The sequence below is a fragment of the Amblyomma mixtum genome, chromosome 2 (genome assembly GCF_055824585.1).
Source record: "Amblyomma mixtum isolate Tamu chromosome 2, ASM5582458v1, whole genome shotgun sequence".
Taxonomy (NCBI): Eukaryota; Metazoa; Arthropoda; class Arachnida; order Ixodida; family Ixodidae; genus Amblyomma; species Amblyomma mixtum.
In genome coordinates, this window is record NC_143013.1 from 132,655,582 (window position 1) to 132,681,923 (window position 26,342).

Consider the following 26,342-nt stretch of genomic DNA (forward strand, 5'->3'; position numbering starts at 1 on the left):
TACGATGATCAGTGCATTTTCTTTGCCAGCTTGTGCGCTCCATAAAACAGTTCGAAGAGTTTGGCTTTTCTTTGTCTCGGCGGGCTGTACACATTCAGTAAGAACGTGCTGCGACCCTTTCGCTTCTTCGGAATGAGTTCAACAAACGCGTGTTCAATGTCGGTGTCGGCGATGGTATCGTGCCTGATGGCGGTAATGGTTTTGCTGACTAGGACGGCCGCTTTACCTTCGTTTTGACTCTCGTAAACCTCGTACCCTTGTAAGGTCGGCTTGATTCCAGTCTCTTGGAGCGCAATTACGTCAGGAGGTGTGAGTTGTGTGTTTATATATTGTTTTAAGAGGGCCTGCTTTTTGCGGTAGCCTCTGCAGTTCCATTGCCAAATATCTAAGTGTTCTTGTTCTTGCCGATACGTACTGATCATGTTTACGCGTTACTGCTGTTGCCTTGTTCGTTTGCGAAAGCTGTTAGCGCTGGACGGTTGTACGCCCTTTCCCTAATGTTTTCGGTATGTTTTTGTTTTCTAAAAGCGCTTCTGATCTCTGAGATCTGCCCTTGGAATTGTACTTGCATCTGTTGCATTTGCGACTGGATTTGCTGCATCATATCCTGCATCATCTGCTGCATCATCTGTTGCATTCGTGTTTCAAGGTCTCCTTCGTTCGATGCCTGTGGTTGTCGTTTTGGAAGGGCTCTGGTCGTGTCGAGTTCCCGCTGTTGTTCCTTTAGTGTTTTTGTGAGTTCCTCAACTTTGCGTTCGAGCTCGTTTTGTTTGATTCGAGCGAGTTCTAGCTCGCGTCTGAGCGCATCGCTGTTCGCACACACAAAAAAAACAGCGCACATGCGCAATTCCAACAATCTCCTAGTGCTTTTAAAGCGGTTTTACTTTTATCAGCACTAGGATATTGCTGACATTGCGCATCTGCGCTGTTTTTTCGTGTGTGTGTATTATGCCGTGCTTCTTCAGAATAAAAAATCAGTTGTAAGTTGAGCGCTAGTGTCAGCGTCTTGTCTCCTTCTTGGTCTGTGTGTGTTCGCGCTGTTTAACCGTCATTATGAGGTAATTTTGACTGAGTTCCCTCACCAGGCGCTTCGCTTCCGAGCTGCCGCCACTTGGGGCCAGAGGGAAACACAGAACCGATGGCAATGGAACAGCGCACGGTGCCCTCTATCAAGATTATGTCATCACGTGGACCCCCATTAACAAAGGCCTAGAAGGCAACGTCAAGGCTGACAGCCTAGCTCGTGATTATACCAACCGAGCGACGACTCGCAGCCCAGACCCCCTTTCGGCCCACTGCTATACGGGTCTTGAGATATTACCACTAGATCGATGCATTTCCCCGCCTCCTCACAAACACCTCGTTTGAAAGATGCGTACATGCTCCGCCGAATCCAAACTCTTTACCAAACCTCTGCCATTTACATTTACACCGCCTCCACCAGCACTGTATATAATTATTTGCACATGGTGCGGTGCTATCCCTGCATTTCTCCATGTGACACGCACTACCTAAAGCTGCCCAATGCGGCCATGGAGCAGTGGGAGTTCCGCCTCACCAGCGCCACGCTGGAAGCCCAAGAGGCGCTCATCATCATAATCTCCGCAGCATCAGCCAGAGCCTCTGAGATATCGAACTGAAGACTCCACCTGCTTTGCTCTAATATTCCTGCCTCTCAATGAATGTTTATTCCTTCCTTTCTTTGCGGCTCCAACAGCGAGCGGCGGCGGCACGGCTGGGCGTGCATAAAATTCAGATCTTTTTGTTTCTTTCCTCGCATCACTGTCCCTTTTTTACTGCCCTTTCTTGTCTTCTTTCTCTCTTGGCCGCTGTTCTTGTTTTCTTGTTTCTCTCTCCTTCTTTCTCTCCTGGTAATTGTCTTCTGAACTCTTGTTTCAACCTCCCTGTCGACAATAGCATCCCGCTATTTTCTCCCCTTCGTTCTCCCGTCTTCAATCCTAGGTTCGTTATCTAATCTTTCTCTCCTGACCGCTTCGATGGCTTACCTTGGACGGGCTTCCGCGCGACGGCTCTGGGTGTGCGCGGCGTAAAATCTCACGCAGCAAGAAGCAGCCATTTAGTGATGCCTATGTCGGATCCCTGCCCATTGCCTCATTCAATCCAGTCACCAATGCCTGCACTGACGTGAAACGACTGCGAACGCGAGAATGCCTTTTCACGGCAGTCTTCACTCTGCTTAGTTTAAGAAAGCGAGGATACACGGACGCATTTTGACTACTGTGTTGTGACGAGAACTGCGGCGACTACACGCATTCTTTTACCGGCAATCATCGCATTAACCGCTAGGGCTATAAAATCCTGGAGAAATGTGGAAGCCAAAGACTTATGCGGAGAAACAGTATGGAATAGTCCTTCCGGCACGCGTACAGGATGCATTCACGGCTCTCTTGACGGGAGACACAGCAGAAGTTCTTAGAAAGCGACACACGTTGTTGAAAGGTTATTGCGGCGTCAAATATCAGAACTCCTCCGTCCAGCAGATTTGAAGGACGACTGCGGGTAGTTATTTAAAGGCGTTTAGAACATTTGCAATTTCAGAATGAATATGTGCGTGTCACCAAATGTGCGTGTGTGTCAACGAATAACCCGCTATATATTGGTGAGTATTGCGGACGTATGTAAAAGGTTTGCGAGTGGGAAGTTAATTCTCCGAAAATAACTTCAGCCAAGCAAACGCCTATTTTTGGAGCCAAGTGAAAATAAAAAAAATTCGAGGATAGAATCAAGCTCCGCCTAAGGGTAAGACGCGGTAACGTTAATTGGTTAATTCCTATATATCAAGTTGTACTACTACTACTATGAAGTGTGATTCCCTACTTTACGTTTATAGATACCCTGGGAGTCCTCACATCCCTCCTGGCGCAATGGTGCAGCGGTTAAGCGATGCGCCAATGCCCTGCGATGAGAGGTGCTCCCAGCGGCAGGCCTTGTGCGTCCCAGGTTGCTTTCCCCAAGCGGCCAATCATTAATTTAACGGCCACCTGCCATGGTGGGCAGTTTGCTCACAATCCGGTTGGCAGGTTGTGATGACGCCGCAATGTCACGTGATCTCGGAGGTCCACCCGCCTCCTAGCTGGCTATCTGGAGACCACCTGCCAGAGCCCCGTGATATTTCGCTCACAACTTCGCCCACAACGCCGACAGCAGATTTTTTGGTGAACAGGGCATCCATCGCTCTCGTATTAATAGGGTGACGTCATCAAGCGGCCGTGTGACGCACACAGTAAGCCGAGCACCGCCACATCAGGCAGTCCTACACATGCCTACACATGCCGTTCTTCTATATTTACCGACCACTGCCCTACCACAGCATGGCTCAAGTTTTCCTGACGTTCGTACTTACACTGTAAAGCACCCGTTTGGGCTACAGCATTCTGGGTGGTGTCATAATATTTCTCGTTACATATAGGTTACATGTGCTAGTGAAGTTGGAGGCTAGCTTGTGACAGGGATCCGAACCGACGACATACGTGCCTGTGTGTGTGTCAGCGCTGTGATAGTCTTAAAAAAAACTCATCGCATCATATGAACTCAGTTCGCAAAATTCAACCAGACCTCTGCGTCTTGCGCGTACAACTTGCTTTCCATTCTGACAAGTAAGCAGCCATCAGCGTCTCTGCCGATCTTTTTTTTTTTTTTGCAGCGAAATTTTCCGGCAGGTTCTCCACATTCTGGAATTGGCGATTGTTCATAATTATGTGGACCTTTCTTCATTCTCCGTCTCAAGCCGATTTCTCTAGCGAGTGAAGAATGTTAAGCGAGTTGTTCTTTATTCGTGATTCTCAACAGCGCAGCGAGCACGGAAGAATAGACACGTGTGAGTAAATTCGGCGCACATTCGAAAGATTGGTGCGGCGCGGAAGCAATCACGTCACAGCACGCCGTAGAGAATTCTGGGACATTTGATACAAGAACTACAGACAGCGCCTAATCTCGTGGCTTTTGTTGCCCTCTCCACTTCGCTCCCCGGAGCGGCGCGAAAGGAAACATGTCCGCACGCGCCGTCGAACTTTCGAGAAGTTTGGACTAAATGCTACTCATTGCCGACGGAGAGGGCGTAGTCTTGAGCGTGCTGCCCTCTCCACTTCGTTCGCGCGCTGGCGGTGTCGAAAAGAAGAGCCTAGAATTCTGTGCTAATAATCTCCACGCCCGACCAATGGGTACGCTCGCCCGGCGCGAGAATGACAAAGCAAATATGTTAATACTGCGTGTATGTTGTGGGGTTTTAATCGCGAAGATAAATACGTTCTCCCCGCTTAAGTGCGGCTGACCCAGCTCAGAAACGCGCTGACTCCACCCCGTGGTCGCGAGAGCTACCGAGCGCACGCCGACCACGGCGGGCCTTCCTCTGCGGGAACAAAGAAACGACACACTGGCTGACACACACAAGGCATTTATTGCTACAACCACAATAACGCCAGCTAACAACAAAATACACTGAGGAATCGAGGACGTCCGACTCACCAGCACGGTTACGAGCGAATATTCGCCCACACTAGGGCAAGGGAAAACTCCGAGGCCGGACGGGACGGGCTTGCGGGAACATGTTCCCACCACGAGGTCGCCCACTCCTCACCCCAACCGAACCCGGGATGACTGGGAGGCGACCCTGCTCGGCTGCTCTGACCTGCAGGCCCAAGGGGCCTTGGTCGCGCGAGCCTGGGCGGCGGCCGATGCCACTGGGGTCCCGAACTAGGGACCTCCACCTAGTATTTGTAAGGGCTGGCCCACTCTGGGTCAGCTCATGCATAACCCCCTGTATTATACCTGTACATAAATGTTTTCCACCACCACCACCACTGACGAAGAGCGGAGCCGCGCGCGACACGGCGGCGTGCTTTTACGGTGCCGAGCAGAAGAGAGCCATCTCTCCCCCGCCCGCGAGCAGCACACGCGCCATTCGTGGCCCTGGTGTCGCTGCAACGCGAGCGCCCTCCCCTGTTAGAGTAACCCTACTAAGAGAGTGCGTTGCGGGGGAGCTAACCACAGTTGGTGCATTGCGGGAAAGCGAACCGAAAGGGACGAGTGCGGCCCCACAATGTGCGCGCCTGCCTTGGCGCGAAGAAAAGAACAGACACGGCACGCTCCTATATATGAAGGAGGCTGAGAGCTGTCAATCAGCCCGAGCTGCCGTTTAAGCTTCGGAGAGGCGCGGCTGCAAAACTCCCGGGTCAGCATCACTCGCTCAGCCACGGACTAGCGAGGCAGCGCGGCGGTCTTCGGGACGGCACCATCATGGTCCGCCGGTCGTCGGACTATCGCAGTGCCCGGTTAACAAATTTTGTTCTGTTTTGTTTACCCCTCTTCTTTTGGTGCACTTTAGGTGCAATGCTCGTGTAGTAGTGTACTCTCTCGAGTGTTATTCTGCGCGAGTTGAATTGCATTTGTAATTCACTGTTCGTGTTCTTACTAGTTGAAATCTAAGGTTTGACGAAATATCGTCTGGTAGGGTTCACACTGCCGCGAATTCGAAAACCCGCTCGTGGCCGTAAAGTTTTTTTTTTTGCTGTAAAGTGGTTCTTGCATAGTTGGCCGTAAAGCCTGCTTGCTGGCAGCCCACAACCCAGTAGGCAGGTTATCACCTGCGCACTGTGGTAAATGGGCCACCTGCCGGAGGCTTGGGACAAGCAGTTGACATCGGCGAAATCTGAGATCAGGGCTTTAGTGCTCGCGCACTAAAAAGTGGAAAGCACGCGCACACGCCTCGGCTGGTCTTACAACTGATTTAGTTGGACCACATTCCATGCACTAAAAAGTACTTCTTTGCCTCTTCGTTAACTGCCGCAAGAGGCGTTTGCATTGTGCAGACTACTCGGGCTACGTAGGGAAATATGGGGCAATCCATTAACGAACGCCTACGGCAGTATGCCTTTAAGGACAAGAACGATGACTGCGATTATATGCAACTTGCAGCGCACGCTTCACTGATCCTCTTATGAGCATGATTGCATAAAACACATTCTCGGCAGTAGAGTCACAATAACGGCATTGGATATAGCTAGGAGCTCAGCACTTGAGGCAGTCATCGCAGTTCGTAGGCGGGCGCCCATGTTAAATTTTATATTCGGCAAATTTTGACTTATCCAGTGCGGTGTGACCATAACGTGCCTGCTTGATAAGGCTTCGGTAACCGAAGTAAAAGAGTGGAAAAGGTGCTGTGTATAATAGATGTTTTTGCAACCATTGCAAGGGCGTTCCTGATATTCGTTTCCGCTTTGCCCTGCATAAACGTAAAAACCAATGTAAAGGTTGCGAACTATTACTCCTGCCCCTTTACGTATATAAAAAACTCGAAGGGGCACATACGCTTCGCCTTAAGGGTATGACTCGATAGCATAATGGGTTTCTTCCCATATATATGCAGAAGGTCATTCTCTACTGTACATTCACAGATCGTTTGGAGTCCTCATACCCCTCCTGGCGCAGAGGTGCAGCCGTTAAGCGATGCGCCATTGCCCTGGGATGGCAGGTGTTCCCAGCGGCAGGCCTTGTGCGACCCAGGTTGCGCTTCCCGAGCGACCAATCATTAATTTAACTGCCACCTGCCACGGTGGGCAGCTGGCTCACTATCCGGTGGGCAGGTTGGGATGGCGCCGCAAGGTCACGTGACCTAGGTGGCCCACCTGCCTCCTGGGTTGCTGGCTGGGCACCACCTGCCAGTCAGGCTCCTGACTTTTCGCTCGCAACGCCGACGCCAAAAACGCCGGCACCGGATTGCAGTGCAGTATGGCACAGCATGCCAAACGAAAACGAATAACTCGTCATTTTTAACATTTCTTACGAAGTGCTGCTTTGGTAGAACACGTTACGTCATCTGGTCAACTTCTGTAGACGCTTTGTGCACTGATCGAAACTCGCATGTGGCCTTAGCGTTGAAATTGATGCGCAGCCCTAAGTAAAGGCCAGTACTGTTCTATAGTGTCAGCCTATCTTTCGTTGCCGCAGATCTGCCAGCAGTTGGCCAGCGACAACTTGTGGACACAGAAGCGCGACGCTGCTACGGGATCGGACTGCCTGGTTGCCTGGAAGGGCAACCTGTGGATGTCCACGCCCACGGCGGACTCCTTCGGCTGGATGGTGAGCGCCGCCTCCCCTGGCATATTCTCGCAAAAAATTTCTTCCGCACCGTGAGATCGCTACGCCGAAGTAAATCACCCCACTGGCTGAGATTTTATACCTACGCAGCGTTCTTGTAATGCTGGCTCGCATAGAGAGGCCAACTTCGTCTGGATGCCTGAGCTGCGTAGGCTGTAGCGCAAGGTACACTCCATAGGCGTCCGGAAGGGGGAGCAAGGGGGGTGGCTCCCCCCCCCCCCCCCCTTTGAATTACGGACATTATTTATGCACTAGTATAAAACAACTACACAGCTTGATTAGCACGCTTAGATGATTTTAAGTTTTCGGATTTTGCATATTGAGCTCAACTCTTTGTTCAATAAATTCCAGTGTTTGTCCTCCAAGCCTAGCACTAATTTGCTGCTTCTAATTTTTGTTTCATGTGCGCAGTTTAGACCACAAATAGTTCCTTTTTGGTGCTAACCTACCGCCTCCCCCATACCCGGCCATCGGGTGCACCCCCCTAGAAAAAGTTCTGCGGACGCCCTTGGTACACTCTAAGCTCCAAAAAAATAATAGTGTTTTCCCCTCTCGCTATGTGAAACCCTGGTCCCCATTCACCGCAGTAAAGGTTGCTGTACTAAACGAGGCTTGCTCTCGGTTAAATCAGCGTGTAAGGCGACAGGCGACCGAGAAAGCACCGCGCACCCGTCCTGAAAAGGAAAAGAAAAATTTTTCTGTTCTACCCTATTGGCATCGGGTATCCCACGGCTTAAGAAAGTGGGAAAAAGATTCAATTTTGCTGTCGTACTTTCAGCACCCGTAAAATTAAAGCAATCATGCCCAACTATCCAAAGAAACAGAGATTCTAAAAATAAATGGTGTGGTGTCGCGCACAGAGATTCGTTCGTCATCTGCCGCACATGCATTGTTTGCAGCGTTCCCCTATCTTGTGGAGACAGATACGTCAGGGCAGAGTGGTGAACACGCGCCTGCAAGAGCACCAAAATAATCTTGCAAACAGCAATGACCAGTCTCATCTTGTCAAACACTGTTGAGGGTAGCAAGTGATGAAAACGAAAAAAAAATTCAGCGGGCTCTTTGGCTCTCTAAAGTGCTGCAAGGCGAAAGCGTTTCCTGGCGCACTGTTTGTTTTTATGTATTCATTATTTTTCATATTTTGTTTTTTTTTTGCTCTATTTCTTATTTTTATTGTTTTTATTTTAATTTCTTATTATTATTTTGGTTTTATTTTTGTTTATTTTCTTCTTTTTATTTTTCCTTTCCTTCACTTTATTGCTTTTACTTTATATATGAAACCAGTGCATTCACTAGATGCCTTTATTCATGCTCGAACCTTGAGCCTTCGTGGCGGAGTGGTAGTGTCTGCGCTTCAAATGCCAAAGGCTCTGGTTCGATTCCCACCCTCGGCAGTTTCTTCTTAAGCAGTGACGCCGAAACGCGGACAAATCTGCCGACGCGTCTGTCGACACAGCTGCCGACAGCGTCTGTTGACACGGCTGCCGCGACAGCGTCTGCTAACGGCAGTATGAGGCATTAAAGGCTTTCGCCTTAAAATGCTCTGCTATGTTACGTCACGCTGATGTGTTATACTCCCGCAAGGGCCACACCACGCGGGAAGTTGCAGAAGCATATTTTATCGTAACGGAACAACGCGACTGCGTTATTGAACCTACTGTTGTATTCTCTAACAAGGAGCTCTAGTTTCTTGGCCATTTTTGAGCGACGCCCGCGTCTGTCTTCTTTCCATGTTTTGCATTTAATTCATGTGTCATGCCTTTTCATCTTCATTTATATTCCGAGGTTTTATTAATAAAGCATTAGTAGAGAGCCAGCGCTCGTCCTGTGTCTTTCTTTCTTCTAGCCTTCTGTGTTTTGTGCGCTGTTTTTCCAATATGAACTTATACCAACTCGCCCAACTGAACGTTCTTCTAAATGGTGTGTAATGCCGCAGCAGTGGCGCAGTGGTTACGGCATTCGGCTGCTGACCCGGAAGACGCAGGTTCGATTACGGCCGCGGCGGTCGATTTTCTATGGAGGCGAAATTCCAGAGCCCCTTTTACTGTGCAATTTCAGTGCGCATTAGAGAACCCCAGGTGATCGAAATTCCGGAACCCTTCACTACGGCGTCGCATTTAGCCTTAGTCGCTCTGAGACGTTAAACCCCATGTAAACCATAAATGCTGTGTAATACGTGAGGCAATGTTAAGTCGCACAACATCCCAGCCTGAATATTATGCTTCGCTACACTGCACCCGTGTTTGGACCGCAAGGAATTGCATCAAAAAAGGTTAAGCTGGTCTTTAGCCACAAACGATAGTGCACGGAAGTACAAATTCTCGTCGTCAAGCCGGAGGTCCCACTGACATTGAGAGCGCCTTGGCCTGATCAGCCTCATAGATTCAGTTGATGCAGCCAGATGTAATGAACCTCAAAGATTTGAAGATGTCTTCTGAGGCCTCGAACAGGAGGATGTTGCCTACTACATACAGCTGAAACCTGGTGCTCAAGGTAGCGTTAAATCAGCAAGAGCCGCTCCTGCCTTTCTGCACCGCGTGAAAGCAGAGCTTCAAAGAATGGAAAGTGACGGGGACATTTAAAAGCCACCTCCTAGTCAAGCTACATGGTGGAGGTGGTGGTGGTTATAAAATGGGAAAAGTGCATGATCCCAAGGTTGCCGAAATTAATCCGGAGACTTCCACTACGGCACCTCTTCCTTCCTTTCTTCTTTCACTCCCTCCTTTATCCCTTCCCTTACAGCGGGGTTTGCATCGCCACCGAGATTTGTGAAACAGTCACTGCGCCATTTCCTTTCATCTAAAACCAATTTTAAGCTTACGCCTGTCAGGTTAGAACAGGGCTATCCTCGGGGAGCACTACCACGTGCAAACCTTGGAAGACGTAGTACCGCGTCTGTCTGGGACAAGGTACTTTTCCACCTTGGACGTGTCATTGGAGTTCTGGTAGGTTAAGTCGGACTAGCCGAGCTCTTGAATATGTACTATGAGCACGCCGTAAGGCACATATAGGTTTTTTGCCCATGCTGTCCGGCATAGCGTCGACTTCGGAAGTTTTTCAGCGAGCAATGCATGGAGTAGTTTATTTATGTATTTATTTATTTATTTCGGATACTTTCCAGGCCCGAAGGCATTACAGAAAGGAGTGGTAAGGTACATAAAATGAACAGTGCATGTTATACAATATTATTTACAAAACGGCAGAAAATGCAGATGTCTTGAAATTGCAGATGTCAGAAATGGCAGCGATGGAGGGAGGAAGGTCGTTCCAGTCTGCGCTCGTTTTGGGAATGAATGAATTATGACACATTTTTGTTCTGGAAAATGGAACAGCAACTTTAAACATGTGGTCAGAACGGGACGATATGTATGATGGGCGAGCAAAAAGATGATTCTTTAATACAGGGTTGTGATGATACATTCTATGGAAAAGACAGAGTCGAAAACATTTACGGCGTGAGGAAAGGTCTGGCAGGGTAAGGTTGTTTTTCATGGAAGTAATGCTGGCGTGACGGGAATAGTTAGATAAGATGAAACGTGCTGCGCGATTTTGAATGGATTCAAGTGTGTTGATTAAAGTGATTTGACTGGGATCCCATACTGCGCAAGCATATTCTAGCTTCGGCCGCACTAATGTTTTGTAAAGTGTTAGTTTTATTGGTAGAGGCGCAGCAGAGAAATTTCGACGTAAATATCCAAGAACCCGGTTAGCGTTATTAGTGACATGCTCAACGTGCATATGCCATGACAGGTTACGTGAAATATGAACACCTAGGTATCTGTATGACTTGACGGATTCAAGGGAAGTGCCACGAAGAAAGTAAGTGCGCATGTTGTCAGTGATGTTAGTGCGACGCGATACATGCATTGTTTTACATTTGCTAGCATTTAGTTGCATGAGCCATTTATCGCACCAGTTAGATATGCTTGTAAGGTCTTCTTGAAGCTTAATAGAGTCAGTGTGGTCAGTTATTGTGCGATAAATGACGCAATCATCTGCGAAAAGCCTGATAGATGAATGGGAAATGCATTTAGGCAGGTCGTTAATGTAGATAAGGAAGAGAAGAGGTCCCAGTACCGATCCCTGGGGTACGCTCGATGTTACAGAAATGTGAGAAGATGAACAGTCGTTAGCAGAAACGTATTGAGTTCGATTAGAAAGAAAACTTTTAAACCAGTTTAGTACATTCGGATCAATGTTAAGCATGCTAAGTTTAAAAATTAGAAGATCGTGTGAAACAGTGTCGAAAGCTTTCGCAAAGTCCAAAAACACGCAGTCTACATCGAAGCTCATGTCAGCATGGGTAAATAGGTCATTAGTAAAACATATAAGTTGTGTTTCACATGAGAACGTCTTTCTAAAACCGTGTTGATCAGCCGCAAAGAACGAATTAAACTCAAGGAAAGTGATGAGATGCGAATACATAACATGCTCCAGAAGTTCACATGGAATACTCGTGAGTGATATAGGACGGTAGTTATTGGGGGAATGGGTGTTACCTGAGTTGAGGGCCTTGCCGGTGTAGCTTGTGGACAACATTTTATTTTGGGAAACGTTCACCAGGAGCCGAATAACCACCTGTTCAAGTTGCTCACGCGTTGCAGAGAACACACCTAGAAGCTCAACAGAAAAAAGCATCACTTGTTGCAGCCCCGAGTGCGCTACATAGGCTAGGTACTCACCTAAGACGGACTGTGGCTGTGAGGGTCGAGGACATTCTAAAAGTAGCAACACCCCAAAATCTGAGGAGCTTCAAGTTTTTCTCGACATGATCGACTTTGTGTTGCGCTTCTTGCTCAATATGTCTCCTCTGTCTGCTCCACTTAGAGAGCTTTGAAAGACAGACAGCATGCATTTTTTCAGTCTTCCAGGAAAGTAGTTTTGAGCACCTACGTGCAAGCCTCATGCAAGTTTCAGTCCTGGCATACTTTCAGCAAGGCCAAAGCGCGGTATTGTCGATTGATGCAAGCCAGTAGGGTGTGGGGGCCGTGCTCTCGCAAAACGGACAGCCGATCGCTTAGTCATCCCGTTTCCTAACCGCAGCCCAACAGCGATACGCGCAAGTTGAAAAGGAGACTTTCAATCGTCCGTGGGTGCACTAAGTTTGAAAATTACATATTTGGACTGTCGAATCAGACCACAAACCACTGGAAACAACATTCAAGAAAACTTTGTGTGAATGCCCGATACGCTTCCAACACATGAGGCTAGAGCTTCCAAAATTTCCAAAAGCCGTTAAGTACAAGCCAGGCAAACAGCTTGTCTTAGCTGACTCCTTACCACCAAGAAGTGCGAGAAGAAACTGAGCAGGTTGAAGTCAATGTCGTTTCTTTTCTGCCCGTTGCAGATGAGCAGCTCGAAGCATCCGGGATGAAACCAGGAGATGCATTTATGACTCATTTTCTTTGTTATTCCAACATAGAGTAGCCGGAGACAATGTTACAATTAGCGTATTCCCTGCGGCCTTTTTGTGCCTACCGTAACGATATGCATGTCCGGGACGGCCTGCTGCTTCGGAGCAACAGGCTAGTCATCCCGCCAGCCAAGCGCCCGGAAGTCATCCGCTTACTACACGCAGCACACGGGGGAAAAGACAAAATGAAGGCAAGGGCCAGACAGGTGATACACTGTCCTAACATGAATTCTGACAATCAGACACTTGAAAATTCTTGCTCAGGATGCCAAAAAAATACAGAAACAGACATGCAAAGCTTCCAATGGTCAGTTAATCGGTGCCCAGTTTACCTTAGCAGCCTGTTGCAATGGGCTTTTTTTACCACGGGGGCAACCAGTACTTGATTATAATAATTTTTACTCTTCTTTTTTGAGATCCGAAAATCTGGTCGCCAACAGCGCAAGAAGTTATCCAAATATGCACGCAAATTTCTGCAGCACACGGCATCCCTGGCAACATGTGCACTGATAACAGGCCCCCGTTCTGAAGCGCAAATTTCATGCTGTTCAGTTCTCACTTTCACATCAACAATGAGACGTCCAGCCCCCACTATCCACTGCCATGCCTGAACGGCCTGGCAGAGCGTGCCGTTCAGGAGGAATAAAAGTTGCTCAATAAATAGTCGTTCGGCACCATTCAGTTTTGCAGCGCCATGTTAGAATGGAGAAATTTGCCGAGAGATGACCTTCTGCAGTCCCAGCCGAAGGTTGATGGACCGCCGCACCAAAATGAGGCTGCCAGTACTGGACTGTCATCTCGAGCGAAAGACCATTCCCACCGAAACCGTTGGAAGTCGATCGTCTAGAAGACATTACGGGCATGCAGCAAAAGTACTACAACAAGTCCGCTAGACATCTGTCAGATCTTCATATAAGGGCTGCAGTATCAGTCTACGATAATTGCAGCGAACCTGGGCTCCAGCAGTGGTTGTACGCACGGCAGGGACGCCGCGAACCTATCTAATGGATACTGGCAGCGGACATCTGCTTCGCATGTGAGAGCCTCTAAGAGCTAAAAAAAAAGAACCGCAAGACAGTCCTTCCCGAACGGAACCGCCAGGCGATGCTTCGACTCAGAAGGCAAAACCTGAAGACGTGCTTCGTAGGAGCAAGCGGCAGCGTAGGAAGCCACAACGGTTTCCATTGCCAGAACGTCGAACTTAATAGCGTATTTTAATTTTTTTTTTGTTCTCCTTTCATGATTTTTTTTCTTTCGGTGAAGAAAACATGTCGCACAATGCATTGCAATCTGCACGCGCGCAGAAGACGACCACTGGGCATCTCGCAGCCCCATAGCTGCGCACGTGTAATACCAGAGCAATGCGCAATGAATATTATTGCCTTTACCCACTTGCTGCGTTTTACACTATTCGCGTAGTCTTAACCTTCCTCGAGAGAAATCAATACCTTTAAAATTCATTGGGCATTTGTCGCTCGCTTGATGACCCACTGTACCATCACACAGACCGATGGATATGGCTGAAATGGACGCATACCTGCATGCGCGAAAATTTGTCTGCCGCCCATGAATGCAGTTCAGCTTTAAATTATTTATTCATTCATTCATTCATTCTGAATTTATTTCAGACAAAGGAGAGGTTGTCCATGGTTACGTGGCAAAAGGCATGCATTGCCTGACGAGGCCACGCCACCCGGATGACAGGCGGCACCACTGGCTACAAAAATCAACAAAAGCATTACATGATAGAGCACACATCATTATTTTTTACACAATATATTAAGACTTCCTTAGGAAACACTGGCTTTCGGCGAAAACAAACAGCATACTTTAACCACAATTCGACAATAGCAATATTTACAAAACATATAACAAGTGATAGGCATACGTTTAGTTTTCATCTTTAAAGTTCATTGATGAGCATTGATTTAAATAACATTTTGAATGTACGTATAGAGGGGGCGCTGCGTGAGTATCTATAATAATGGGGTATTGAATAATTAACTCAGAAATTTGCCATCCTAATACTACGCTCACGAACGGCCTTTCGCGTAGCAGCGGCCGGTAGCTACGTTTGACCTTTAGAATGACCTCTGACGTCAACCAGGGTGAGGGATGGGCTACCAAGTCGAGTCGTCGCGCAGCGGAGGCCGGTAGCCACGCGTGACATTTATAATGACCTATGACGTCATACCATGGCTAGTAGGAGCGAGAGACAGGCTACCAACTCGGCTCATCGGGTAACGGCGGCCGCTTGGCACGGCGTCCCCACTAGAGGCGCTGCATATGGAGTATCAAACACCTGCTTTCGCAACCTACCAGGCTTACCTAAAGCTAAGACCCCGCCATTTTTTTTTTTTAACGCACCCCGATGACGTTGATGGCCTGTAGCCCGGAGAATATCTCTCCGGCAGCTATCGCCGCGGTCGTCTGAGTGGTCCTGACTGCCTGCCTGTCCTCCCCGCGCAGGGCAACGCCAGCCTGGAGGTGCGCAGTGCGGCCGTGTTCAACATCGAGGCGGACGACTACCAGAACTCGTGCGGGGGCGGCGCCCACCCCCTCCTGTCGCGCATCCGGCGCAAGCTGGACGAGGCCAACGCGGCCGCCGTGGCCGGAGCGCGACGCCACCCGGAGGCGATGCAGCGGCGGCGACCCCGGGGACGGGACGATGGCGCCCTGTGACGCGCCTACTCGACTGATTGGCACACACTGTGCTGAGCCATTGTATTTCTGTTTCTGTAGCGCTCTATTATATCGCTTGCATTGTGTTGTGTATTGTATGTATAGTACTGTATAAACAATTGTACGTGGTGTTTTATATCTTTCTATTGGGTATTATATTTTGCAAATTCAATACATGAAGTCGGGAACTTCCGCTCCGTAGGCAACAGACCTCCCCTCACTGCTAAACAAGTATAAATTCGACACTAAGCCCACAAGAAGCGACTTGCGGGAAAAATTTCTAAATGCGCAATAAAATCCTAAATGTCTTTCCATCAATCGATCACATTGGGTTTTTTTTATCTAGTACTGACGTCCATTGCGTAATAATGTCGCTTACGACGGTCTTTTTGAACATGTAAGATGTTTCAGTATACGATTAACAGAGTCAGTTTTTGTATTGTAACACTAGCCCTGTATTCCTTGTATGTGATGTTGCACATAATATTGTTTTTCTTTTGTCATATTTCAATAATGCATCTGCACTGCTCTACCTTGTTACGGTCTCTTGGGTCACGTCAAGCTACCCTGAGCAGCTTTTTGCCCAAGAGCTCCAACCATGTGTACGTATATGTAGTGAAATAAATGAATTGAATTGAATATTTATTTATTTATTTACAATACCCCTAAGTACCCTCGTGTGAGGGTATTACATAGGGGGGGGGGGGGGAATACAAGCATGAAAATACGGCACAGGCACTTGAAACAAAATGCATGTAATAACGAAGTATGAAATAAAGCTAGTAATATACACAAATAACACAACAAACAACGCAGAATGAAATACTCAGTAAATGCACATAATACAACAAAAATACAAAATCTGTTAGCCCATGGTTTGTTTTAACAAATGCTGAAACGATTGTAAGTTAACCTCAGTACCTATGTGTGGTGGCAAGTTATTCCAGTCTATTGTAGTGCGAGGAATGAATAGAGTGTGTTTGTGTAGAGATTTTTATTCTATATTTTCTGCTTTGCTTTCTGTGTTCACCATCCTTTATTGTTTGCATCAGGCCTTCCTTATGGCTTTTAACCATTGAAGATCTCGATTTATATATTGATGCTAGGAAACTAATACTTACACCCAGGGCTAGAGGTAAAGCGCCAGACTTAATTCACCATTCTTTTGCGCGAAGTTTGCACTTGCGCGCCAGGTGAGCTGCTGAACCATCCATTGAATTCATTGGCCCTGCCGCTGTCACGCACTGCGTCAGAAGGAGTGTTCCCAGCTGTAAATGTGGACTGGCCGTTACGCAGTGGTGGTTCCAAAACAGCACCGCTCTCTCGCCGTTAGAGCGGAAGGGGGCGACGCACTGCGGGCCGCTGCGTGCGGCATTTGCGTGCCTCTGGAGCCGGCACTTTTGATAGGTGATACCAAATTCTGTAGAAAGCCTCAAAACTTTCGGAAAATGCAACATTGAAATAAAAGTCACCAACTTCCGAGGAATCGTGGAATCATTTCCTTCTTCAAAGACGCACAAGGTTCTGAAATCCAGGGACAAAAATTATATGAATATCGGTGACAAGAAATATTGTCACGTAATGGTGACTGCACTACGGCGAACAGGAAACAGCGAGAATCGCTTCTAAACGACACTCTTTATTTGGACTGACTTGCGCCTGCAATGAACTGAATCAGTCGGCCGCGGCGTAGCAACAAGCGCGCTCGGCGGTCGTCGAACAGAATGCCCAATGCTCTCGGCCGTGCTCTTTTTAAAGCTGATAGCGAATGCTCGAGATAAAGCTTCAAAAGTTACTAGAACATATTGGAGCTACGTAGAATCACTCCGCATGGATGCGATCAATCGAGATAAATCTAGGCGCGTCTTGCATCACAAACAAAGCGATAAAGCGACGTGCCGGCAGCTTTGAAGAATGAACAAACAAACACTACAAACTTTCGCGGCATTACTCCTCTCTCAAAGAAGCAGCGACCGCGATGCGTTAGTACATAATGCGGCCACAAACAACTAAAACGGATTGTGTAAAAATAAACACCAAGGGTGGAAACACAACATGCTTTAGCGCGCATAATAGGGATTTAGACGGATGACATGGACACCTTCTGGTCGTACGCGGCGTCGCTGGGATGCAGTCATTTCGTCAGGGCCGACTTTATAGTCAATCAATCAATCAAACGTTTTTATTTTCATCACAAATTGATGAGGGTTGGTTCAGGCAAAAAGTGGAAACAACTTCCACTTGAAACAGCCTGAACCCCCCGTATACATTACTTGCAGCGCGGGGGGACACGTGTACAAAACACAACAAAAAAAAGAACACGAATAAGATTTGCGTGTGAAATAAAGCGCAAAACATTTGGCACTTAAGCTGTACATTCTAGTAATACAAAAAACATGTCAAGCAAAACGGTCACTACATCTCAAATATACAAAAAAAAGTGCGTCAAGTGATCAAAATGCGGTCTCAGGCACAAACAACATAAATAACATTACAATCGTAAACATATGTCCCGGATGTCTCTCTGATTGCAGTTCACCTAGCCGACGAAAAACCTTGTACGGGCCGAAATAACGGCGCAAGTTTTTCACTCAATCCTCGGCGGCGAATGTGCGTCCAAACCCAAACTCGATCTTGTTATAACGTCAGGACCAAGACATGCCAGGGAAATGGGATCGCTTTATTCCAAGCAGGCGTACATATATACTGATAGGTGACGTCACACGGTTCACGCTCAGCGATGGTCGCGCCAGGTAGACATGTGGGCGTGTCAGCTGACTTGCTGCGTTATCACACTCTTTCCCGCTTAATTTAGTTACAAGCCATCACTCAAAAGTTCTGGGGTCGATACCAGTCTGGTTGTCTTCGCACGCGAGCACTTCTACGTACCGCTGGCTCCTCCCCTGGTGCAGACAGTGGTGGCGCGTTGGCCTAGGGAGCCTCCGTATGCTCCTGCGGAGCAGGCTCCACCGTGGCCGGCTGGGTTGATCCGTCCGGCGCGTCAGCTGCGCCGCTGGCGGGCTCCGATGGCGACAGTGACGGGTCCGTGTCAGGCAGGGATGAGGACACTTCCACCGGTCGGTTGTCTTAGCACCCCCCTTCTTGGGCGGAGGAGTAGAGCTGGGGTCGGCGTGCAGAGGACGCAGGTGATCGGCATGCATGAAGCGCAATCCATCGCGCACTTGCACCACGTATGTCACAGCACTGACAACCTGGGACACCACACCTTCTTCCCAGGCAACACTCTCACCCCGCACAGTTTTCACAAAAACACGGTCGCCCACAACAAACGCGCGCTCTTGCCCACGAACCAAATCGCGTTGTGCCTTTAACTGCTCCTGTTTGTGTTGCATGGTCTTTGCAAAATTAGGCTTGAGTAAAGAAAGTTTGACGCGTGGCTGACGCTTCAAAAAAAGTTCAGCGGGTGATTTGCCCGTCACACTACTTGGTGTGTTACGATAAGCCATGAGGAAGCTATCTATCCTTTCTTGAATCGTCGGCTTCGTATGTGATGCCTCGCTTTGAAGTACCTGCTTCAGCGAAGCCTTTTTCACGGTTTGCACCGTTCTTTCTGAAGCCCCATTGGATGCGACATAAGGCGGGGTACGCACGTGTTTTACACCGTTGGTGCTCAGGAAGTCAGTGAACTCCGCTGACGTAAACTGTGGCCCGTTGTCGCTCACCAATATATCAGGCAAGCCGTAAGCGGCAAAAACACCCCTAATCTTCTCAATGGTTTTTAATGCAGACGTTGAGGGCATTGGCCATACTTCAATCCATTTTGAGAACGAGTCTACCAGTACGAGGAACACGTTTCTTTCTTTCTGTGCAAAATCCACATGCACGCGTGACCAGCTGTGCGCGGGGTATGGCCAAGGGTGGCGAGGGACCGGCCGGAACGCAGGTTGGACTGCTTGGCAGATTTTTCATCGCTGCACGTACTGTTCAATCGCTAAATCGATCCCGGGCCACCAGACAAAACTTCGCGCGAGCATTTTCATTCGGCTGGCCCCCGGGTGCTCCTCATGTAGCATGGTTAGCACACGTTCCCTCAGTTGCTCTGGGACTACAACTCTTACACCCCAGGTTACGCACCCCTGCTCCAGGGATAGTTCGTCACGGCGAACATAGTAAGCTTTTAAATCGTCTACACAATCTCTAGGCCACCCGTTCAACGTGAAGTGTGCCACCCGACTCAGCGTTAAGCTTCGCTCTGAGGCTTTTGCTATCTCGACAGCTCTCAGCGGAAGGCATTGAAACACTGACAGACATTCGGATGCCTCGTCTTTCGCGGGTACCGGCTGGGGGCAATCTTGACAAGGCGTCGGCCACTTCTGCATTTTTTCCCTTCCTAAACTTCAGTTGGTATCTGTAAGCTGCAAGCATTATAGCCCAGCGCTGCATACGTGCGGCCGCCACAGTTGGAACACGTTTGTCGTGCCCGAGGATACCAAGTAATGGCTGGTGATCTGTGTATATTGTGAATTTTCGGCCGTACAGGTACCTATGAAATTTCTTGAGTCCAAAAATTAAGGCCAAAGCCTCGCGCTCACACTGTGCATACTTTTTTTCTACTTCTCTAAGCGTACGCGACGCAAATCCGATTGGTTTCTCGTCGCCCTCAGTCATCTCGTGAAAGATAACTGCTCCTAAGCCATATGACGATGCATCGCAAAGCATTGCGAGCGGTTTCCTGACGTCATAGAATGCCAGCACCTTGCTGCTGGTGAGCAGGACTTTCGTATCATTAAATGCATCGCTACACTGCTTCGTCCAAGACCATTTGTGATCTTTCTTTAACAGCCGATAAAGCGGCTCCGCCACAGTCGAGGCGCTCTTAAGAAATTTGGAATAAATCCGGTGCTTCCAAGATTGCCCTTTTCTTGGCGTCCGTAGGGTAAATACCTTCAGTTACCGTGTGACCCAAGTACGTGACCGATTTCTGAAAGAAGCGGCATTTGTTCAGATTGAGAGTGATTTTATATTCACTCAAGCGCTGCAAGACACGCTCCAGTGTCTTCTGGCAGTCTGCCGTGTCATGTCCAGTCACGATCACGTCATCGATGTAACATCCCACGTGCGGGATGGCGTGAACCACCTCGTCCATCATAGAAGAGTGCGGTGAGGGGCTAGTTAGTACGACATTATGAGAACAAAAGTAACTGCGCAAAAGGACGGGACAAGAGAAAGAGAACCACACGGGACAAACGCAGACTGACAACTGATTTATTCCACCTACTCCTCTTTCCATCAGCAGCAAAGCGCATGCGCACCAACCACAAAAACAAAAAACAGAAGCGACACTCATCTCGTGGAATCAAGGAACTCGAACTCCTTGCGGTACAGGTGCACTGAAGCATCGCTAATGCACTTATCAGGCCCTAACCTCGCGATTTCCAAGGCCTCGATAATTTCTCGTTCTTTCTTATCCCTCGAGCGTCCGATAATCTTAGTCCTATCGAAAAGCGGATTACAATCTCTGTCATCATGCTTGCAAGTGTGACAATGCTTAGGCAGATGCTGCCCCCTTGAATCTTCTAAGGAATTTGCGTGCTCTAATAATCTAATGTTGACGCAGCGGCCAGTTTGCCCTATGTAGAACCTACCACAACTCAGGGGAATCTGGTAAATTACATTGCATGTACACTGGACGAACTTATTCCTGTGGTTAATGCGTGATTCGATTCGCAACACTTTCAAAGGCAAGAAGAAAGAACACTCCATGGTGAGATCTGTGGCAAGCTATTTTAGGAACTCTGACCTCGCTTTGATGATGGCCGACAAAGAAGGAGGCTTTGTGGTTATGCCTCAGAAGCTTTTTAGTGACAAGGCCATGACATCTGTCTTAAAGAACTTTGAGAGAACAGATCTAAAGCCGTCTAAAGCAAAGGCAAAGGCGGTTGCACTGTTAAGGGATTTGAAACTCGACAAGCTAAAAGGTGAAGTGGGGAAAAACAAGGTCCTAGTGCTCACTGTGTTCTTCAGTGCCAAGAGCCACAAGATAGAATGCCCTTTTAGAGCCATTGTTACAGAAACTGGATCCTGGCAAGCTGTGGTCAGTCGCTACCTTCAGCGCCATCTGGGAAGTCTGGCACCCGACGATCCGTACAAGGTCAGCAGCTCAGACCGAGTGGCCGAAATGTTAGGGGATAGCCTCTGCGATGTTAACTCGGGCTTCTCGGTTGACATCGAAGAGTTGTTCTACTCCCTTCCCCACGATGACCTGTTCCGTGCAGTCCGGAACTGTATCGAACGTTCTGGTGCTGTGTCTTTCCAGAATGCGTGCGGTATTTCTGTTGAAGGGTTTTTGGAATTGCTTAAGGTTTATCTTACTTCAACGATTGTGAGTTTTCAGGAAAAATTTTACGTGCAGAAACGCGGAATTTGCATCGGGTCATGTGTAGCCCCAGTTTTATCGGAAATCCTTTTAGCTGAAATTGACCGCTCGCTATCGCGGGTACTATCTGACGACCGTATCGTTCGAGTTTTCCGATACGTGGATGACTTTTTAATCCTTTTAAATATTGACCACAACGACGACTTGGCCCAGGTGGCAATGGAGGTTTTAGCATCTTTTAAGTCAGCCTTTCCGAGTTTTAATTTTACCATTGAACTTCCTGAAAACTCTTGTTTGCAATTCTTAGATTTAAAATTATTTTTTAACGATCCTGACAACCTCTGCTGGGCGTACATGCCTAGGTCGAAAAAGGCACTCTTACCCTTTAACTCGTGCCATTCGAAGCTGGTCAAGAGGGGTATTGCATCAACTTGCCTCAGGGCTTCATTAGCCAAGTCCTGTCCACATAAAGTTCAGATTAGCTTTGAGGCTCAGGTTGATCGCCTTAGGTCTGCTGGTTTTCCGCTGGCCCTTCTTCAGGCTGTCGCTGAGTCCCTGTTGAAGTCCTTCCGCCCAAACTCAAAACCTCTGGGGGCGGATATGCACAGGAGAGGCGGAAGTATGAAGTTATGCCCTATGTTCACAGGGTCTCGCACGGCCTCAAGAGAGTCGCCGGAAAATTCGGCGTTGACGTCATTTTTTCTGCACCTTGCAAGTTGTCGCGTTTGTGCAATTTGGCGAGAAAAGATAGGCAAAAGAAGGTTGAGTGTGGCATTAACCACAGGAATAAGTTCGTCCAGTGTACATGCAATGTAATTTACCAGATTCCCCTGAGTTGTGGTAGGTTCTACATAGGGCAAACTGGCCGCTGCGTCAACATTAGATTATTAGAGCACGCAAATTCCTTAGAAGATTCAAGGGGGCAGCATCTGCCTAAGCATTGTCACACTTGCAAGCATGATGACGGAGATTGTAATCCGCTTTTCGATAGGACTAAGATTATCGGACGCTCGAGGGATAAGAAAGAACGAGAAATTATCGAGGCCTTGGAAATCGCGAGGTTAGGGCCTGATAAGTGCATTAGCGATGCTTCAGTACACCTGTACCGCAAGGAGTTCGAGTTCCTTGATTCCACGAGATGAGTGTCGCTTCTGTTTTTTGTTTTTGTGGTTGGTGCGCATGCGCTTTGCTGCTGATGGAAAGAGGAGTAGGTGGAATAAATCAGTTGTCAGTCTGCGTTTGTCCCGTGTGGTTCTCTTTCTCTTGTCCCGTCCTTTTGCGCAGTTACTTTTGTTCTCATAATCGTCCATCATAGACTGGAATATTGCCGGCGCACTGAAATTTCCGGAGCCCTTCACTACGGCGTCTCTCATAGCCTCAGTCGCTTTGGGACGTTAAACCCCAATAAACCAAACCAAACACCGTAAGGTAGGCGTTGGAATTCAAACAACCCTAGACTAGTGTTTACAGTCAAAAAAGGTCGGGACTCGGGAGTAAGTGGCAATTGCTGGTATGCCGACGAAAGGTCTAGCACACAAAACACCTTTCCTCCTGCTAAAGCAGTGTACAAATCCTCCGGTCTGGGTAGCGGGTAATGATCTGTTTTCAGTGAGGGATTTACGGTTGTCTTGTAATCCCCACATAACCTGATACTGCCGTCTTCTTTTAAAACTGACTAGTGGCGTTGCCCAGTCACTGCGCATCACTGGCTGCAGCATGCCTGTTTCGATTTGCTCCAACTGTTTCTGCTCGACCTTTTCTTGCAGTGCAAACGCTACAGGCCTGGCGCGGCAAAAAACAGGAACAGTGCCCGGTTGCATAACAACTTTTGCTTGGAATTTCTGCATTGTTCCTAATCTGCCTGAGAATACGGACGGGTACTTCTGCTTTAGAACCGCCACTCTGTCCTCGAGTGTCACCTGCCCAATTTCCAGCCAGTCAAGTTTCAGACGTTCTAGCCAATTCCGTCCAAGCAGTGGTGGTAACCGCCTTCCGTTGTCCCTTACAACAATGACAGGTAGCGTCATGCTCTGATCTTTGTACCGAACAGCCACGTCACACTGTCCTTTAAGTTGTAACTGCTCCCCAGTATACGTGCGAAGCGATATTTTGCACGGCTCACATTTTACGTGCGAAAAGTGAGACTGGTACACTTGTTCTGGAACAATTGTGACGGCTGCTGCCGTGTCAATTTGCATATTCAGTGTGCGCCCCTCAATGTTAACGCCCGCTTCATAACACGATTGGTTTGAGTTAACCAATTGATACAATTCATTCTCAGAGTCTTCCTCGAAACATTCGAGAGCATGCGTCCGTTTCGATTTCGCCCCAGCAGCCGGACACATATTTCTCAAGTGACCCACTTTAGAACACTCGTGACAAACAGAGTTTTTGTACCAACAAACTTCCGACGAGTGTCCCCTCCCGCATCTTTCACATTTCTCGCTCTTGCTGCCTTCACCTTTCTGAGGTTTGGCTTGCCTCCAGTCTTGACGCGGTCGGCCTTTCATGACGTGCACCGATGCCGTTTGCTCTCTTGACCGCATTTGCGCACTGTCTCGCACTGCTAGTTCCCTGTCCAGGGCGATTTTGCATGCGCATTTAAACGTCAAGTCTCGTTCCGCGAACACAGCACGCTGAGTCTCTTCATCCCGTATGCCGGCAACCAGCCTGTCTCGAAGGGCATCTTCCAAGAAGTCGCCGTAGTCGCACTTCCTGGCCAAGTGTTTAAGTTCTACAATGAACCCTTCGACGCTTACCCCTCTTGTTGCATGCGTCTGTTAAACTTGCATCGCTCTGCTATGACGGAGCTTCTGGGGCTGTAGTGCTATTCCAGGAGACTTTTAACTTCTCCATACGACTTTTCTCCCGGTGATTTCGGCACCGTGATACTTCGTAGTACTTCATAAGCCTCCGGGCCTATCACTGTCGAGAAGACGGAGAGGCGCTTCTCATTGGCTATGCCATTTGCCGTTAAAGAGTGCTCAAACCGTTCCAAGTACGACTCGAAGTTTTGCGTTTTAGGGTCGAAGTCCGATATCTTCCCCACTGATGGCATCTTGAAAGAAGTACAGAAGTTCGCTACTCATCCGTTTCCTCCGAAGAGCTGTCCCGCTCGGACTGCTGTTGGCTGTGGGACCGGTGGCCGCTTGAGCGATGCTGTCCTCTGAGGAGCACAAACGTAGCTGACGGCGTCCGTGAGCGTCTGTAGGCGGTAGTCGTACCCAAGAGCACGTACTTTTTCCGCGAACGCTCGCTGGACGAGGGTCCTGCTCGCCTGCTGCTCGGTCGGCCGTTGCCTACGTAGGCGCGTAGACCGCCTCGTCGCCAATTGTTATAACGTCAGGACCAAGACATGCCAGGGAAATGGGATCGCTTTATTCCAAGCAGGCGTACATATATACTCATAGGTGACGTCACACGGTTCACGCTCAGCGATGGTCGCGCCAGGTAGACATGTGGGCGTGTCGGCCGACTTGCTGCGTTATCACAGATCTCCCGGCTTGTATTCCGCGTTGCGTCTTCGTAGGTTGTAGCGTGTGGCGTCGGTCCGCTGCTGGTCTTTGATCCTTAATCTGGCAAGTCTTCGGGCTTCTTCTACGCATTGAAGGTAGGAAGCGACGTCGACGTTATCTTCTTCGGTAGCATTGGGCAGCATGGTGTCTAGCGTGGTCGTGGCCACCCTGCCATGGACGAGCCTAAAAGGCGTCATCCGGGTGGTCTCCTGCACTGAAGTGTTGTATGCGAAGACGATGCAAGGCAGAATAACGTCCCAGGTCTTGTGTTCGCAATCGACATACATGACGAGCATATCGGTGATGGTTTTGTTCAGGCGCTCGGTCAGTCCGTTGGTCTGCGGATGATATGCAGTTGTCCTCCGGTGGCTGGTTTGGCTTTAACGCAGGATCGCTTGCGTCAGTTACGCCGTGAATGCTTTTCCTCTTTCCCTGATGAGCTCATCGGGGGCGCCGTGTGGCAAAATAATGCACTCCACGAAAAATTTGGCGACTTTTTTCAATTCAATTCATTTTATTTTCCAGAAAGATTCTGGGCGATTCATAGGCAAAAAGCTGTTCCTGACAGCTTGACAAAGGCCTATAAAACCACCAACGAGGCAGTAGGTGATGACCTTATGATGCAGAATATTGAAAGAAGAATAAAATATGTTTAACGCACAATATATGACTACAAACATGGATAATAGCTGAGTAGAAAAATATACATTAACAAGAACATACATTAACAAGAATTACATTTTAGAGCTTGACACCAGTTTTACAGAAAACAGTATTAACGAAGTGTCGATTATAACTTCAAAGGAAATTTACACATATTGTTTTAGAAATACAATTATGTGGCATACAAAAAAATAAAAGACATTAAGGCTAAGCAAATAATAGCATGAACAAACTATCCATCAAATAGTTAACCGGTAATATATCTAGGAAAAGCCACACATAATACACACAATCTCGAAACCTACATTATACAATTATAGCTAAAATGAGTACACTTGTGCACATCTGGTATAATTTGTAAATAAAGGTACAGCTATGTGAACAAGAATTGGTCAAGTAACTGTTTTAGTGTAGGCTTAGTTATGTGTTTGTATTTATTTAGAATGACTGGAAGATTATGCTGAAGTGTTTGCACTTTATAATTTGTGCGGAAACGAGGTATGAACCATAGATCAGTGTTCCGTGTATGAGTGTTTTTATTGAGTTCTAAAGAGGCTAACGACTTAAGGAAATGCCTGAAAGAATCCATTGCTAAATAAAATGATCGCAGGACTCG

At 48.1% G+C, this 26,342-nt stretch overlaps 1 protein-coding gene and 1 pseudogene across 1 annotated transcript in view; one reads left to right on the forward strand and one right to left on the reverse strand.

Moving 5' to 3' along the window:
• Nucleotides 1–15,544, forward strand: part of LOC149360939 (endochitinase-like) — a 71,394-nt gene extending 55,850 nt beyond the window's left edge. The window contains exons 8-9 of the mRNA XM_089569424.1: nt 6,967–7,098; nt 14,999–15,544. Of these exons, the coding sequence (XP_089425550.1) occupies nt 6,967–7,098; nt 14,999–15,211 (345 nt within the window). The 3' untranslated portion in view covers nt 15,212–15,544. The remainder of the gene's footprint in view (nt 1–6,966; nt 7,099–14,998) is intronic.
• Nucleotides 15,545–18,036: 2,492 nt separating this feature from the next.
• On the reverse strand, nt 18,037–24,673 carry LOC149360941 (uncharacterized; annotated as a pseudogene).
• Between the last annotated feature and the right edge of the window lie 1,669 nt (nt 24,674–26,342).